At 49.1% G+C, this 15,078-nt stretch overlaps 2 protein-coding genes across 3 annotated transcripts; one reads left to right on the top strand and one right to left on the bottom strand.

The window, feature by feature from the left end:
* Positions 1-89: 89 nt before the first annotated feature.
* Positions 90-1,292, top strand: LOC130204612 (claudin-10-like). Its single transcript, XM_056431442.1, has 5 exons — positions 90-321; positions 458-619; positions 708-789; positions 901-1,008; positions 1,115-1,292. Exons 1-5 carry the CDS (start codon positions 90-92, stop codon positions 1,290-1,292), a joined length of 762 nt encoding a protein of 253 aa, XP_056287417.1.
* A 1,179-nt stretch (positions 1,293-2,471) lies between these two features.
* dzip1 (DAZ interacting zinc finger protein 1) lies at positions 2,472-11,456 on the bottom strand. 2 transcript variants are annotated; one of them, XM_056431670.1, is made up of 18 exons: positions 11,360-11,456; positions 10,612-10,759; positions 9,922-10,482; positions 8,426-8,510; positions 8,199-8,314; positions 7,648-7,806; positions 7,410-7,547; positions 7,260-7,322; positions 6,586-6,714; positions 6,249-6,297; positions 6,114-6,164; positions 4,946-5,124; positions 4,656-4,860; positions 4,408-4,570; positions 3,767-4,110; positions 3,471-3,592; positions 3,204-3,363; positions 2,472-2,967 (listed from the first exon to the last, which is right to left on the bottom strand). In XM_056431670.1, exons 2-18 carry the CDS (start codon positions 10,612-10,614, stop codon positions 2,876-2,878), a joined length of 2,619 nt encoding a protein of 872 aa, XP_056287645.1. In that variant the 5' UTR covers positions 10,615-10,759; positions 11,360-11,456; the 3' UTR covers positions 2,472-2,875. The 2 variants fall into 2 exon arrangements, with proteins under 2 accessions (XP_056287645.1, XP_056287646.1); XM_056431671.1 differs by having other exon boundaries at positions 8,426-8,465.
* Between the last annotated feature and the right edge of the window lie 3,622 nt (positions 11,457-15,078).

The following is a 15,078-nucleotide window of genomic DNA, read 5'->3' as shown; positions in this document are numbered from 1 at the left end:
CCGGATTCCCACGGTGAGGAAATCGCTCCAACTATTGCTCTCCACCCCACCTCACCTACACGGAGAGTCGCACCACCCGAGGACTCGCCATGAAGTACCGGACGGTGGTGATGTACGTCGAGATCGGCTGCTTCGTCTCCTGCCTGTGCGGCTGGATCCTGGTGTGCTCCACGCTGCCCACGGAGTACTGGACCTTCTCCGAGGTGGGCAGCATCGTGCTGACCACCTCCAACTACTACTCCAACCTGTGGAGGGACTGCATCTCGGACACCACGGGGGTGTCGGACTGCAAGGACTACCCGTCCATGCTGGCCCTGCCTGGTAAAGACGCTCGGGAAACGGCAAAATATCAACACCAGTCGTCTTTTTTGTGTATGAAAATTATACCAACACCAACAGAAACGGCGTCCTCCGTAAAGACGTACGGCCGTGTTCCATGTCGCCTGCTCTGTTCCAGGGTTCCTACACGCCTGCAGGGCGCTCGCCATCAGCGCCGTCATCAGCGGGTTCTTCGGAGGCGTCCTCGTCCTCGTCGGCATGAAGTGCACCAAAATCGGCGGGTCGGAGATCGCCAACGCGAGGGTGACCTTCGCGGCCGGGATCACCTACTTGTTTTCAGGTGAAGACGTGATCATTCTGGAGGCGTGGAGCCGCGGGCGAAGGGTTCTGCCCTCAGGATGTGTCGAGTAAGGCCTGGTTTCTGTTAGGGTTCTGCGGTATGATCACCTACTCCTGGTGGGCCAGGAAAGTCATCACGGAGTTCCTGGACCCAACTTACCGGGAACAGAAGTGAGTAGTACCCTTTGGAGCAGTTGTGGTCATCATTACAAGTGATGTCTAGCAATGGGGGGGGGGGGCACTAACCGGAACTCTTGTTGTACCTGAATACCTGTCGTTCAGATTTGAACTGGGAGCGGCTGTGTTCATTGGCTGGGGCGGCTCCATCCTCCTCCTCTCTGGAGGGACGGTGCTGACTTACTTCTCTGGGAAAGAAGGTCTCCCAAAAACGTAAATATGAAATCGGTCATGTTGTATTGCCTCTCTACTTGTGACCAGGGCTATGACCTGCATGGATACCTCCGCCATACGCGCCCTGTCTCCGTGGCGTCGACAGGTCTTCGGCGAGGCCGCGGAGGCCGGCCACGTACGCCAGCGCCCGGACCCGACGGACCTACATGCTGCCCGGCTCGTCCCCGAGAAGGACTCCGGGGCCGCCGCTGTTTTACGAAGGCAGGAGGAGCCGCGCGGCAACGAAGACCAGCCTGACCTTCAACAGGGACAGCTTTGTCTGAAGGGGGCGGGGCTTAAAGGACTTCAAAAGGAACAGTTTGACATTTTTGCTTGAGGAGGAGATCGATACCAGCGTCGTGGTCCGTACGTTCAATATGAGGCGAGAGACAGTGTTCCGTTAGCTTAGCTTAGCATAATGACTGGAGCTAGGAGGAACAGCTATATTTTATACATATATAGATTACCACACATACGATGGTATACATAACATTACAGACATCTTTTTTGTAAAATGCCATCTTTTTATAAATGCTATTTCTTCTCGATAAAAGTTAAGTTAAAAACATTGTCAACAGCGTTCCTATTGAAGTTCCTTTCTTTGGTACTTTGTGGCTTCATAATTCATAAGAGTTCTTCATTTACACATGAACTTCCGTTGAGTGGCCAGTAGATGGCCCTCCAACATCTGGTAATGTTTAGTGTGGTCCAGCTGTTGATCTCAGGTCACTGGTCCACCTCAGACTCCATCCCGGTGGAGCAAGCTTTCATCAGGATGGAGGACGTTTGGATGAATATAGATCAAAAAGCTGGAGAGGAATAATTAAATATATGCCTTCGGACGTTTGACCTTTGCGAAAAGAGCCGATGACCTTCAAGGGAGGCCCACAGAAAGCCGTCACAGCTGCTACTTCCTGTAAAAGACGCAGCTGCTCATATTACAAATGAGTGTGGCGGTCGGGGTGAGCCAATCAGAATAGAGCACCGAAAATAAAGTGTGAAGCGTGTACGTGTGCAGTGAAAGTAGCCACACGACACCGCTTTTAAATAAAACCCTACGAGATCAGCGCTTTAAATTAATGCACCAACATTAAATATGCTCCAGGCGTCTAAAGGTTAAATGACTCATGATGCATAATTCTCCATCAGCATCTCATCATGTCTGTAATATGCAAGCTGTGCTGTTTATGTTGTGGTCGAGGTCCTTTTAACTACTTCCTGTTCTGTTTTAGTTTAATTATCTTTTATGAATTGATGACATAATTATTGTTTTTCAGAAACACTGAAAATAAAGAATACATGATGACTGTTAGAACATCTGCACCCAGGACAAAGGAATGTTTTGTGGTTCTTGAAATACTTGTTTCCATGTATTGAACTCGATAATAAACTAATTTGTTTTTGCTTAGTTGAAGAAAAAAATGACACGGCACCGGAATGTTCCACGTACCAATTCCCCCCACTTCTGATTCCACATAGACATTTTATTACGCGCATAAATATTTTCTTTACAAAAATCTCATTGCTCAAATTTCACACGTGAAGGCGAGATATAAAATTTGACACAAACTGCATACATGCATCTTGTTTTGGAGCGTTTGGGGTTATATTTAGAATGAATTTACCAAATGAAAAGACAAAAACAAAAATATAAAAGTTGAAAAGCGACTGGCCCGAGGCGCGAGGTGAGACATGTTATGTTATTGAACCATCAGATTCACGAGATGCGCTTTCTTTGAATCCACAAAATCTAGTCTTGCTCTCTCCGTGTCACCACAGAATGAAATAGGACTATTTGGCGTGTGCATGGCGGTGTCACATGTGGGGTGTCACACTGAGGTCTGGGTGTCGCTACGTCACCGGTTTGCTATTTATTGCTCGTGTCCTCGGAGTCGCTGATGTCGCTGAGGGAGCACAGGCTGCTCTTCAGGGTGCTTCCTGTCCCGCCGTCGGTCAGACCTGCCGGGGGAGAGGGGGGGGGGGATGACTTATTAATAAACAACAATAAGTTGCTGAAAACAAAGAGTCTAAAAAAATAAAGTTGAGTAAATTCTCTGAGAAGTCCAATCAATCATCATCATCATGCGCCTATCGTTGAATGCTGTTCTATCCCACTGTTCCGTTTCGTCTCCCTTCCTCTTCGAGGGACACGTGGCCGGTGACCTCGAGGTGATGAAGGCGTGTTCAGGACTCACCGGATTTGGCACCTTTCCCCGTGGAGGTGCCCCACACGCTGGTGCTGGGCGACTCCAGGCTCTTCCTCGCCGGTCCGTGGCCCGGAGCCGGCTTAGCCGCTTCCCGTCTGTCCTCAAAGGAGGACACCGCCCACTCGCTGCTCTCCTCGAGGTCCGTGTACTGTCAGAGCGCACACACACACACACACACACACACAATATCAAATGAGCCGTCTACAGTGGAGGCCGAAGCCAACGCACAGAGGTTCTGTCGGTGGAGGAGCTCACCGTGAGCTCCTGGACCTCGTCCTTCCTCTCCGGTAAGACGCTGACGCCCCCTGCTGGTTTCTTCACGGCTCTCTCTGCTACCTGCTTGTCCATTTTTCGAACCAGGTCATTGATTTTGTTCTCTAAAAGAAACAAAACATGACATATCTTTAAAAAAGATATGTAAAATATATAATATAAGACGTCAAGACATGAGCTTAAAGAGCCCCTGATTCCTCCGCCAGCCTTCACGTCTCGGTGGATTCTGGTGTTTTTAGAGCCCGGTAGTCATTGGGTTGGGAGGCTGGACCACTTGCCTTTGCCAAAGTTCCTCTTGTCCACGTTGCCGTTCTGGTCTTTGAAATTCTGGAGCCGCTTCGGGTCGATCTCCTGCAGCTCGCTGACCTGGGACCACTCGTCATCGTCGCTCTCCATCTTTGCGACCGCCGAGCCCCCCCGGGCCTGCTGGGGGTTGGAGGCGAAGGACTGCGGGCCGTGGGCCTGCCTGGACTGGACCGGACCGGCTCTGCTCGCTCCCATCTGGACCTGGCTCAGCCGGGGCTGTGGCGACTTGCCCCGCTGGTGTTTTTGGTGCCGGCGGTCCTCCTCGACGTCCGTGTCCACGTCGTCGGACTCCTCGCCCGAACTGAAAGGCGGGGTCCTCGACAAACACAGACAGGGTTTCACTAACCATCCAACAGGTAGTCTTCCTCCCCCTTTTTCTCCTAACTCCATCTCGTGTAGGAACACAATCACTGGTGGAGGAGCTCATGCAAACACACTAAAGAACTATCCCGTTGACACTCAAGAGGTTGTGTTTTACCATAAAAAGGCACGAGAACAGAATAATGAACCCGATAGAAACAACATGCCGGCCTAACAACACGATAGTTTACACACGTTGATGCCACGCAGACGTTTATGGAGAAATAAAATAAAAAAGAAGCCTTTTCCTTACCTGGTTGTGAAGGTCCTCGGAGCGGTCTTGGGTGTAGATGTCTTGGGCTTGGCGGTGGTCCTGGTCCTCGGTATCGGCTGGGGGGTCTTGGGCTGTTTAACCGCAGACACCAACCGGGACGCCCGGGAGGGCAGGCTGCTGGACCGGGGCCGGATCTGCAGCACTGCACACGGAAAACAAACCAAACGGACGCTCGTCACACGCGGGCCGACGGCGGGAATCGGTCTCGTCCTTTTCCGATGACTCGCCTTGAACCGACGGTCTGGACCTGGCCTGCGACTCGGCCGCCGGCTCGCTGCCTCTTCTCTGGCCGCACAGCTTCTGCTCCACGGCGCCGGCGATCTCCTCCCGCCGGCGCCAGTAGTCGGGCAGCCCCTTGGCGACGCTCTCCCTCTTCGAGTGCACCTTGGCCAGGATGGAGCTGAGCTCTCTGTCCTTCAGGCCGCTCTGGTCCTGGAGCAACAGATCGATGACAAAGCGTTTGAGTGATCGGACATTTTAAGAGCATCTTATTTTGCGTCGCGTGCCGTGAACGTACAGACTTGACTCCCAGGTTCTCCAGCTTCTCCACCACGGCCTGCTCCAGATCCGGCCGCATCTCCCTCTTGATGTTGGGGTTCCTTTTCAGAGCGCTGGCGGTGGCCCTCGGCTTCTTCTCCGGCGCGGGCTCGGGGGGCCTCCTCTCCGCCGGCCTCCGCTCGGAGAAGCTGCTCGAGTCTGAGGAGAAATCTCACTTCATCAACAGAGTATTAATCAAAATCAGGTTCCGGTTATATAACGACGATAGAGAGGCAACAATGAAGCCGAGATGAACATGCAGTCGCCAACGTTCACAGCAAGCTCCACGCCGACGTCGGGGGGGGGGAGGGGAGACGGATGCGACTGCAGCCGGGCGGGCAGAAGAGGAGAATGTTGACGGCTTTATTTGCCACGAGATGACGAGCGGGTGTGATGATCGGCAACGCGTCAACACAGACATTCAGCTGACTGCTTTTTTTTTTTTAAGTGTGGACTGGATGTGAAGGTTTGGATCATTTCAAGTGAGGTCGTATGAGCTACTTCTCCACAGTCGGTGTGACACTACGGCAGACGGAGCTCGGAGAGGCGGACCGGGCCACCGTCGGGGGAGCGAAGCAACGTACTGCTGCGGAAAATAGACTTCATAGAAAATAAAATAAACATATACTATAGGGAGAATCATTTTGACTGTAGTTCTTCGGACTCAAACCTGAAGCTGTTTCAAAGCCACATTTCTTCCTCGTGGAACTAGTGAGCTGCTGGTCTCCCGCTGCCTCCATCGGCTTTTTTCTGGGTCCAAAAAAACATCCACCCTCTGACTGTGGAGGAGTAGCTCACACGACCCCACTTCAAAAACCGTCCACGCTGTCCCCTGAGGGGAGAGCGCTGCCCACGACAGACTGGTGCATCCATGCAGACGGCATGCAGTCGACTGCGTTGGTCTCTTTGCCCGCTTTACCTTTCTCCTCTTCCGACAGCTCCTGGATAGGATCCAGCTTAGGAGCAGATACTGGCTCCTCTAATAGGACAGCACATGAGGTCAAAGGTCATTAAAAAAGTCAACAGGGGAGGTCAAATGTATAAAAAAAGATGGGAGGTGGCGCGGGGATGTTAGCATGTAGAAGCACATGCTCGTCGGCCTCTCTGGGAGCGACGATGTTTTATTACGCTCGTGACGGCCGACTTACCGAGCACCACTCTCTTTGGTTTGGGCTCCGGAGCCGGCGCACTGACCATCACTGGAACACAGAGAACACGGTGAACACGGGCCGGTTCCTTCAGTGGAGAACCTTTTCAATTTAGGCAACAAAACTAATTCTTACTTGGTACTTCCACTATCTTGGTGGGTGGATTCGAGGAGATATTCCTTATCTGGAAGTAAAAAAAAAAACACTTTTATTATATTTGGTCTTCTTTCAGGGTAAGATGTCGGGGATATTCCACTGCGTGTGTGGAAAAGTGCCATTATATTGGAGCAGAATTCTGGGCCCTTTAGTATTAAATCGCTCAGGGGAAATTGTGGCGTGAATCCAGGAAAAGCACCGGCTTCCTGTCGGATATACAGTATGGTCGCGTCTCCATACAGAGAGCCCGAGGAGCAAATACAGGATGTCCTGAATGAGCCTCGCTTCCTCGCGTGTCGTGCGAGTCGGCGCTGACCTGCTCCCTCTGGGCCTGGATGGTGTGCTCCCTCTCCTGCAGCCTCCGGCTCATCTCCTGCTGCAGCCGCTGGCTGCTCTCCTGGTGGTCGGACACGGACGACTGCATCCGGCTCAGCTCGTTCAGCAGCTGGGAGACGGCAGAGGAGAAGAGGCTTCTTTTTTTAATTTACAGAATCTCAATATGAAGCTTGTTAGATATAAAAAGCAAGAGGAATGTCTTTGATCATTTAATGTAGAAAAAAATGAATAAAGAAAGGTAAACAATGGAATCTTTACATCTAATAATCATAACCAATACGTCTTGCAAACAATCGGCTCCACGTGCTATATATATATATATATATATTTGTAAATAAATAAAAATAAATATATATAATTTTTTTTACATTTGGCTCCACATGCTATATATATATATATAATAAATATCTAAAAATAAATATTTAAATCTAAATATATATAAATATTATGAAACTATTTACGTAAACTTTAAAGTTGAAAGCTTTCATTTGGTTGCCATTTCTGATGGAAGCGTTGGTTACACATGACGTGTTCAAGGCCCGTCGGAAAGGTGAGAATCGGACGATGACGTGGGTTTCTCCGAGCTTCTGGCTGTGATAAGCGGGGCGGCCTTGGGTTGACCACACAAGGTTATCGACAGGTGACAGAACGTACCCGGTTCTTCTCAGACTCGTGCTGCTCCTGTATCTCCTGCAGCCGGGATCCCCACTTTTTATCCTGCAAGAGAATATTGTTCCGCTCAAAAAATGATTTCATTCCCTTGTGGATTGTCCCAAAGCGACACCTCCTCTCGACGCCACGAACCTGTTTCTTAAGCTGGTGTTCCATCTTCTGCATGGCTTGAGTCTGCATCTCTTTGTAGTTGTCCAGATCTCTCTCCGGCTGAGAGTACACGGGGCTGCTCGGTTTCTCATGCTTGGCCGTCTGATTCTGATTGGCTTCCTATGAATGTGGACACAAGCGAGATAATTAAAACGACGCGCTATGAATAAAACGCATCCAGAAAACCACGGACGGGATCATCAAGTGTCCTCTTTCCTACATTGAGAGCCTGAATATTCCGGGTGTAGAGGAACTCCATCTCCCTGCGCATGCCATCCCGGCTGTCCTCGATCTTGCGGTCCATGCGCACCATCTCCTCGGCCTTGAAGCGGTCCAGATCCCTCAGCAGGTCTTTGTGCACGGACTGCTGCTCTTTCTCCTGGAACCACAGAGAACAACCAAGAGCTCAGTCACCACGGAGCCACACAGAGCTTTAGGGACAGAAATAAAAAATATATATGGTCTGGTTATTCCAGGGTTCTTACACATTTTGACCAATGGATTTCCATGACTTTTCCATGATGACGTTAAACCAAATTTCCACGACCAAACAATTTAGAAAATCGTGTGCGTTTTTGAGCGTCTTTCTTTAAAAAAAACATATCAATTATTTCAAACTCGGCGTAAATGAACATGTGAATATAACAACATTTCCATGACTTTTCTAATTTGAGTTTTTTTCCATGACTTTTCCAGGCCTGGAAATGACCATTTTTAAATTCCATGACTTTTCCAGGTTTTCCATGACCGTACGAACCCAGTTATTCCTACCTGAGCGGTTTTGGCTTGCAAGTCCAGCTGCTGCTGAACCACCTGCTCCTTCAGGCCGCTGATCTCAGATTTGAGGCTTTCCATCTGAGATCTCTTCTCGCTGTCCGAGCGGCACTCTGAGGAAGGAGAGATATTGTTGATGCAACGACACCATGGGAGGGAATGTTCTAGTGCTAAGGATTTATCTGCCCGTCGGTTCATGCATCGCCACCCTCGGCTCCACCTACCCGTGTCGTACTCGCCGGGGTGACGGCGCTGCATGTGATTCTGGAGGAACGAGGAATTGAGGAAGGATTTATCACAATGTGGACACTGAAAGAAACAAAAAAAACTGTTTCAGTAATAGATTGAAATGTGCATTTTTTTCCAACACACTTGCAAGCAAGGGTGCGAGAAGACGCCACACATAGGAAAACCAAAGCAGGTGCATACGCGCTGGCGTTGTGTGTATTTGCAACTCTCAAGTCACGATCGTGGAAAGCAAGGAGAGGCAGCAAATCTTCACATTTGAAGAGATGGAATCATCAAAAAGTCCACAATTGTTAGGCAATAACCAAAATAGTTGCTTTCTTTCCTACTAACTGGCACACAGTGTTGTACTACTTCACAGTAGAGCTGAAACATTTGATTTTTGTGTGTGAAAGTTATGCTCAATATTTTTGACCCTACATTTTTAGCAGTAATGAAGTGTCATTAATCTTTTAGTGAGCCAGCTGTACCAATTCATAGATAGTCCAAAATCTCCTTTAGCTACTAATGAGGTTCCCTCTCTACTAGAATAGATGCAGTCACACACACACACACACACGCCACATGTCATTCAACCTGCTGCTGCTGCTGCTCATGATATCTTTGTCACACCATAAGGAAGCCAGGAGCCACAGGCCAGAGAGAAGTGTGCCGCTACGACGAGTGATCACATTAGGGTTATGGCATTACCGTGGAGACTGGAATGAAATTACCCCCCCCCCCCCCACGTGTGTGTTTGTGTGTGTGTGTGTGTGTGTGGTACATGTGGGTCGACATCAAGCAGCAAGTGCCAGAGGTCCTCAAAAGGACAATCTATCAATTATTGAGCTATCTCCGTTAGCCGAGCTGCGAGCGCACACCTAGCAACCACACGCCGTCAAGACGCACTCGGTCTGTTGCCTCGGCGACCGCTCAGCCGGGTCAACGGCCGCCGTACAATCTGGAGAGGGGGACATTTTTTGTTGTTGATTGGTGCTATAAATACCGCCGACAAATGGACCCGACAGACGGATCACACCGCGTCTCGAGCACACACACGTCTTCATCAAGGACGTGTGTGTGTGTGTGTGTGTGTGGAGTCAAACGGTCGTCTTGATTACTGCTCTTGTCACGCTTTTGTAAGTGGATTAAAAAGAAAAGAACTAATTGCCACCACATGACACCATCTGTCCTGCAGCCCTCCGCCCTCTTGTTCCCGCCTGTAGACAAAGCTCATTATAACCACAAGGCGGCCGTGGCGGCTCACAACACAGAACCTCTTCAGAACCAATGATATCTTCTTTTTTTTTTTTTAAACCCACTCAAGGAAAAGCACAAAGCTTGAGCGGTGAATAGACCTTGGGAACAATGACAGCGTGGGGGCCCTTAGGAGGAGGGGCGAAGAGGGTGGGGGTGATGGAGCTGGCTGTATGCTTGCCAAACATACAAATGGTGCCTGCCCCCCCCCCCTCCCCATTTAGCATATCAGCAGTACCTTCTGGCCGCTGACGATGCGCGGCGCCAGCATGGACTGCTGGGTCCGGATGACTTTCTTCCGCTGCTTGAGCTCGGCGGTGAGCGTCTTCACCGTCTCCTCCCGCTTCTTCTGCTGGGCGAGCAGCTGCTCGCGCTCCCTGCCGGCCGCCGCCACCCGCTCCTCCACCGCGCGCACGCTGTGGGCGAGGAACTCCTGACAGTGGAGGAGCCACTCCACCGTGAGCTGCGCCAGCCGCAGGAGCTTGACCAGAGCCGGGTCCACGGGGCTCTGGCACCGCTGGCACCGCTCGCCGTCCAGGCTGCAGAAGGTCACGCCGCTGATGTGCTCCTGCAGGGCGTCCAGGTCCAGCTGGCTCACCACCAGGTCCACGTCCACGGCGCTGATCCGCCTCCAGTCCACGCTCTCCCGCCGCGGGCGGAACTTGAAGGGGGCGAAGGCGGAGGCGCCGCTGGACGGAGTCATGCCGCTCGGCGAATTCAGGAGGGACGGGATCCCCGCCGACGAGCAGGTCCCCTGGGTGTCACTGATGTACGGGTAGTACGCTCCGTCGTGAAATGGCTGCAGAGAAGAAGAAAAAAAAGAGGTTTTAAATTCTCATATGTAGATCCATTACGTAACACGTCACGTGAGCGTCACAGTCCCGTCTACCTAGCACGCGCTCCCGACGCACCGGGGGCCTCTCCTTACCATCTTCCGACCGATCTCGCCTCTGCGGGCAGGAAGAGACCGGAGACCCGTCGCTCCTCTCCGGTTCCGCCCCCTCGCAGGCAACGCGACGCGACGCTGGGCGTCCGACGCGTTACCGCGTTGCCATGGAGACGAGAGACGAGCGTCCCTGAGGGGGGAGACAGAGAGATGAATGTTATCACAACACTGGCTGCGAATCGGTAAACGTTGCCCGTCCCTGCGGAGTGTGCGGGAGGCGGACTAGCTCCTGCGGGACGGACCGCAGTGCATCCCCGCGCTCCTTTACCTGCAGATGAGCACGCGGAGGGTTTTTTAGTTTGAGTTTCCTAGCGAACGGAGAACAGCGCTAATCTCTTTTTGACGTCACGTCTCCGAAACAAACTGCTCATGTCGGGGCAGGTTTCTTCTTCTTCTTCTTCTTCTTCTTCTTCTTCTTAATCCTCTTTCTTTAGCTCAACCGAAACAATAACACACATGTTCAAACTCGTCTGAGCGACACTAAATAAGTCTTCCTAAAAAAAGGTCTCAACGCTACTTTTGCCATCAATTTCATCCGCGTGTTGTTTGCGAGCTCGCGACGGCTCCTCGTTTCAAACCGCGAGCTAACGGACATTTTTATTTTCGTGTCAACGTGCGGGGGGAAAACTTTGAACACCTTGGACTGAAACTACCGTTACAATACATCACTAACAAAGAATACTATTTAATGTTGAGTTATGTACAACAGGACTTCGTGAATACAACTTACCGGAGGGTTTGTGTTCCGAATTCACAGCCTTCGGGAAAAGTTTTCTATCTTCGGGACCCCAGGCGATTTGAGGGTGACGTAGCCACTGGTCTCCACATTCCTAAATCCCTGCTTGCTTAAAAAAGAAGAAGACCGCCATCAAGCTAACTGCAATAAACTACATCTAACTTCCGGTAAATATTTTCAAAATAAGATTATTCTGATAACGGGACCGTAAAATAACATTAAAAAAAATACACATCTTGTTTGTGGTATTTTAATTGACATCCGGGCAAAAGGACTGCAGATGGAAAAGTGGTAGTTTTACATACATATGTGCAATATCCCTAAACAGTTCAATGTAGATACAGCATGTGAATACATGGGCTCTTAAAAACTATGCAAAAGTTTAATTGAGCCATGGAACCATTTTATGACATTTACATTAGACTGTGATTGTTTTCCATGTCCTTTAATTGTCTGACTTTGAATGAATGTCTTAATTAAATGCTATCTAGTTTAGTATCTATTTAATACAATGTGGCTTTATTTTTTCTCCTCCTGTATTTTACATGTCCCCTAATACTTTATAAATTATAATGTAACACAGCGTGTTACAACATTCCTTCCATATGATCTCATTCGCTCTCCTTTTTGAAATCTGTTTTCTCCTGAAACTATCCCGTCTATTCCGTCAGGTTACAGATTTGTCTCATTTAGTAAAAGAACAATTTATACAAACACGAGTCCATGGGTAAATTACGACGAAAATATATCATGCTGACAAACAAGAAAAAATAAATTCAAACTAAGAAATATATAGAACGTTGCTCCTCATTTCCGGTGTTGTTGTGTTGTCGTGACTTGACGCAGCTCGCAGTGAGAATGGGGGGGGGAGAGAAGCAGGCTGCAGGGCTTTGAAATGGAGAAACGGCGGGTCTGGAGGTAGGGAGAGGGGGTCGGGGTTGGAAACGGTCCCTCCTTCAGCCGAGGGGGACACATTCAACGCTGGAAGTGATGCGTGAGATATGCATCAGTACTTTGAGGGGTGCAGAGCGAGTGAAGGTATTGCAAACTCTGCCCTACAGTCGGTGTGCTGGTCTTGTGCAATGGCTCCTCCTAGTGGTCGAAACTATCACTGACATCAACCCCCTTTTTTCACATCCGAGTAATCTTTCCTTTATCCGTTTTTTATGATCTAATAATAATAATAATAATGGCGTTTGGTTTACACTGCAGTAAAAAAAAATATTCCTAAAAGTCTGGTTCCTTAGCAATGCCTTCTTCATATTTGGCACAGATGTCCACCTCGACTCAAGAATGAACCCATTGGAATTCGGAAGGTCAGAGGTCACGGGGATCTCACCCAATCCTTTCAATATCCCCGCTTGGATCGCTTTGAGCAAAATGTCTTACAATTTTGCACATAAATTCCTCTTGAGAACTCAAGGGGCGAATTGGAAGGTCCAAAGCTCTCTCTGACTTCCCTAAAAAAAACATACGACTTTGCACACCACTCGAGAATTCATGTGTCAATTTCACACAAATGTTTGACGGGATGAAATGAGGAAGTGATGACAGAAGTAAAAAATGGGAGAAGAAGACAAATGTGGTGGAGTAATAATAACAACATCTTTCCTGCTCCTCCTGGTGGCAGTGGCCCTTGCAGGTGCATTACTCCACCGCCAGGGGGCAGTAGAGAGCTGGTCTCAGCTGTGCGATGCCGCTTCATTGGGGGAAGCAACGCGCACGCGCAGCGGGGTGCATCCACATCCTGAGGATCAGTCTCTTCTTCTTTGTTTCACGCATTAAAGAATGATTGACATGCGGGACAATGCGGGCTCTGAACTCTCCGTCAGGGCCGCCGTGTCCCTGGACGGCTTCCGTAGAGTCCTGATGAATAAGGATTTTAATTCCTCCGGACAGGGACCCCGCGGCCTTCAGGGTAGCCCGAGGCGGGCAAGAGGAGGCTCTCCTCCGCTGTTTGGTAAGAGTTTTAAAAAGGAGTCAAAGACTCGTGCATGCACAAAAAGTTGCGGCGCTCCATTAGTCATGCGGCAAAAACCCCCAAACAGGAAGCAGTGGAGTGTGGAGGAAGAGGAGCAGACCTCTTGAGATGAGTAAGCGGCCCTACACTCAATGTAGCGCTTGATTTATAAGCTCATTTTCCCAGGGCGGGGGTGTGAGGCGCCATATCTCCCCGGCTATAGGTAGCTTTATTTCGTTATAAAGGGGGAACATGTAAGATATAGAATGCCTTCATATATGAATACATTAATAATGACGTTTGTGAATATGTTTCATATCGATGCCTCGTGGTTCACGTAGTCCACAAGGGGATGATTTTAACGTGGGAATTTTTTTCCCACAATTCATTGGCGATGGCCCTTTCAGCTTAAAAAAAAGGAAAAATAAGTGTGTGACTCTGTATTTCACTTTTTAATCTCCTTGAAGCCGGCAGGTTTTTTTCTTCTTTACTTTCCTCATCTCAGACACTTTGTTGTCTATTTCCAAGGCCGGCCGGGAGTGGTGATGTGGTGAATCAGGAAGGAGAGAAGGAGAGAAGAAGCGGGAGGAGAGAATCCCATCTTCCTTTCCTTTCTGTCGCGCGATGTTTGCTGTTGCGAAGAGTAAAAGAGTAGCGCCGAATATATATAAGCAGACAATGATGATGGGCTGCTGGAGTTCTTCTTCTTCTTCTTGTCCTCCCACTGAGCCGCCGTGGCTCTAAAAGGGCAAATCGGCCTTCGGAGGAAATCGAGGTAACGGAGGTGGAAGATGTGGAGGGACTGAAGATGTGTGCTCACGGGGGGGTTAAAGTTATCCGAGACTTTACTCCGAGACTTCACGCCAACACCCCCGTGCACACGTCCCTCGACGCGGCCGATGGATTCAGGTTGGTACTCGTCAAGGCGTCGGAAACCTTTTCACAGGGCGGACATTTTTGAACACTTTAGACTGTCGTGTGATTTCATCATTTTTCGCAGTGTCGCTGAAAATAGAAGGAAATGTGAAAAGCCACATATTAAGACGTGATATATATTTATATATATATTTAAACAATTGGAACATGCAAATTCGCACAGCATATCCAAGTTCCTACCTTTAACATGTTTGGGGAATATACTTATTTGTTATCTTCTCTTATATCTGCCTGTGACGTGAAAAATAAATCAAGAAGGAGGCTAATTGTCTCATAGACTTCTATACAACTTAGAGGAGTCGCCCCCTGGTGGTCAGTAGAGAGAATGCACATTTTAAGACGCTGCACTTGGCAGAACCAGAGGTCTCCGCTGGCTTTATCTTCATATTCGTACGATGTGCGAGTGGTACAACTCTTGGCGAGGAAGAAAATAAAGTTACTTTTGTGGAACTTTTACGTTAAAATCCTGTTTAAAATGCTACATTTTGGTCGGCCCTCCCCATGCTGGGTTCACATGTGTAAACGCAAATGTAAAAAGACAACGTGGAAGCTGTTATTAACAGGAAGCCAACAAAAACGAATATAATCTCCGTTTCACACTTATTCGGTCGCAGCTCCACGCCCAACATGGATGTCAATGACGGAATGCTAATCGCGATTAGCTAGATGCTAATTAGCATCTATTGCTACAGCACAAAGATGACACCGTAAAAGTACTTCCACAGATAATATCCAGGAGCAGATAGTTACATGTTACATACATGAATACTCACAGACTTTGAACTTCAAAAGGCTACAAAGCAGTAACGGGGAAACG

The sequence above is a fragment of the Pseudoliparis swirei genome, chromosome 14 (genome assembly GCF_029220125.1).
Source record: "Pseudoliparis swirei isolate HS2019 ecotype Mariana Trench chromosome 14, NWPU_hadal_v1, whole genome shotgun sequence".
NCBI classification, from domain to species: Eukaryota; Metazoa; Chordata; class Actinopteri; order Perciformes; family Liparidae; genus Pseudoliparis; species Pseudoliparis swirei.
Note: the sequence above shows the minus strand (reverse complement) of the source record. Positions and strands in the feature narration are given on the sequence as shown.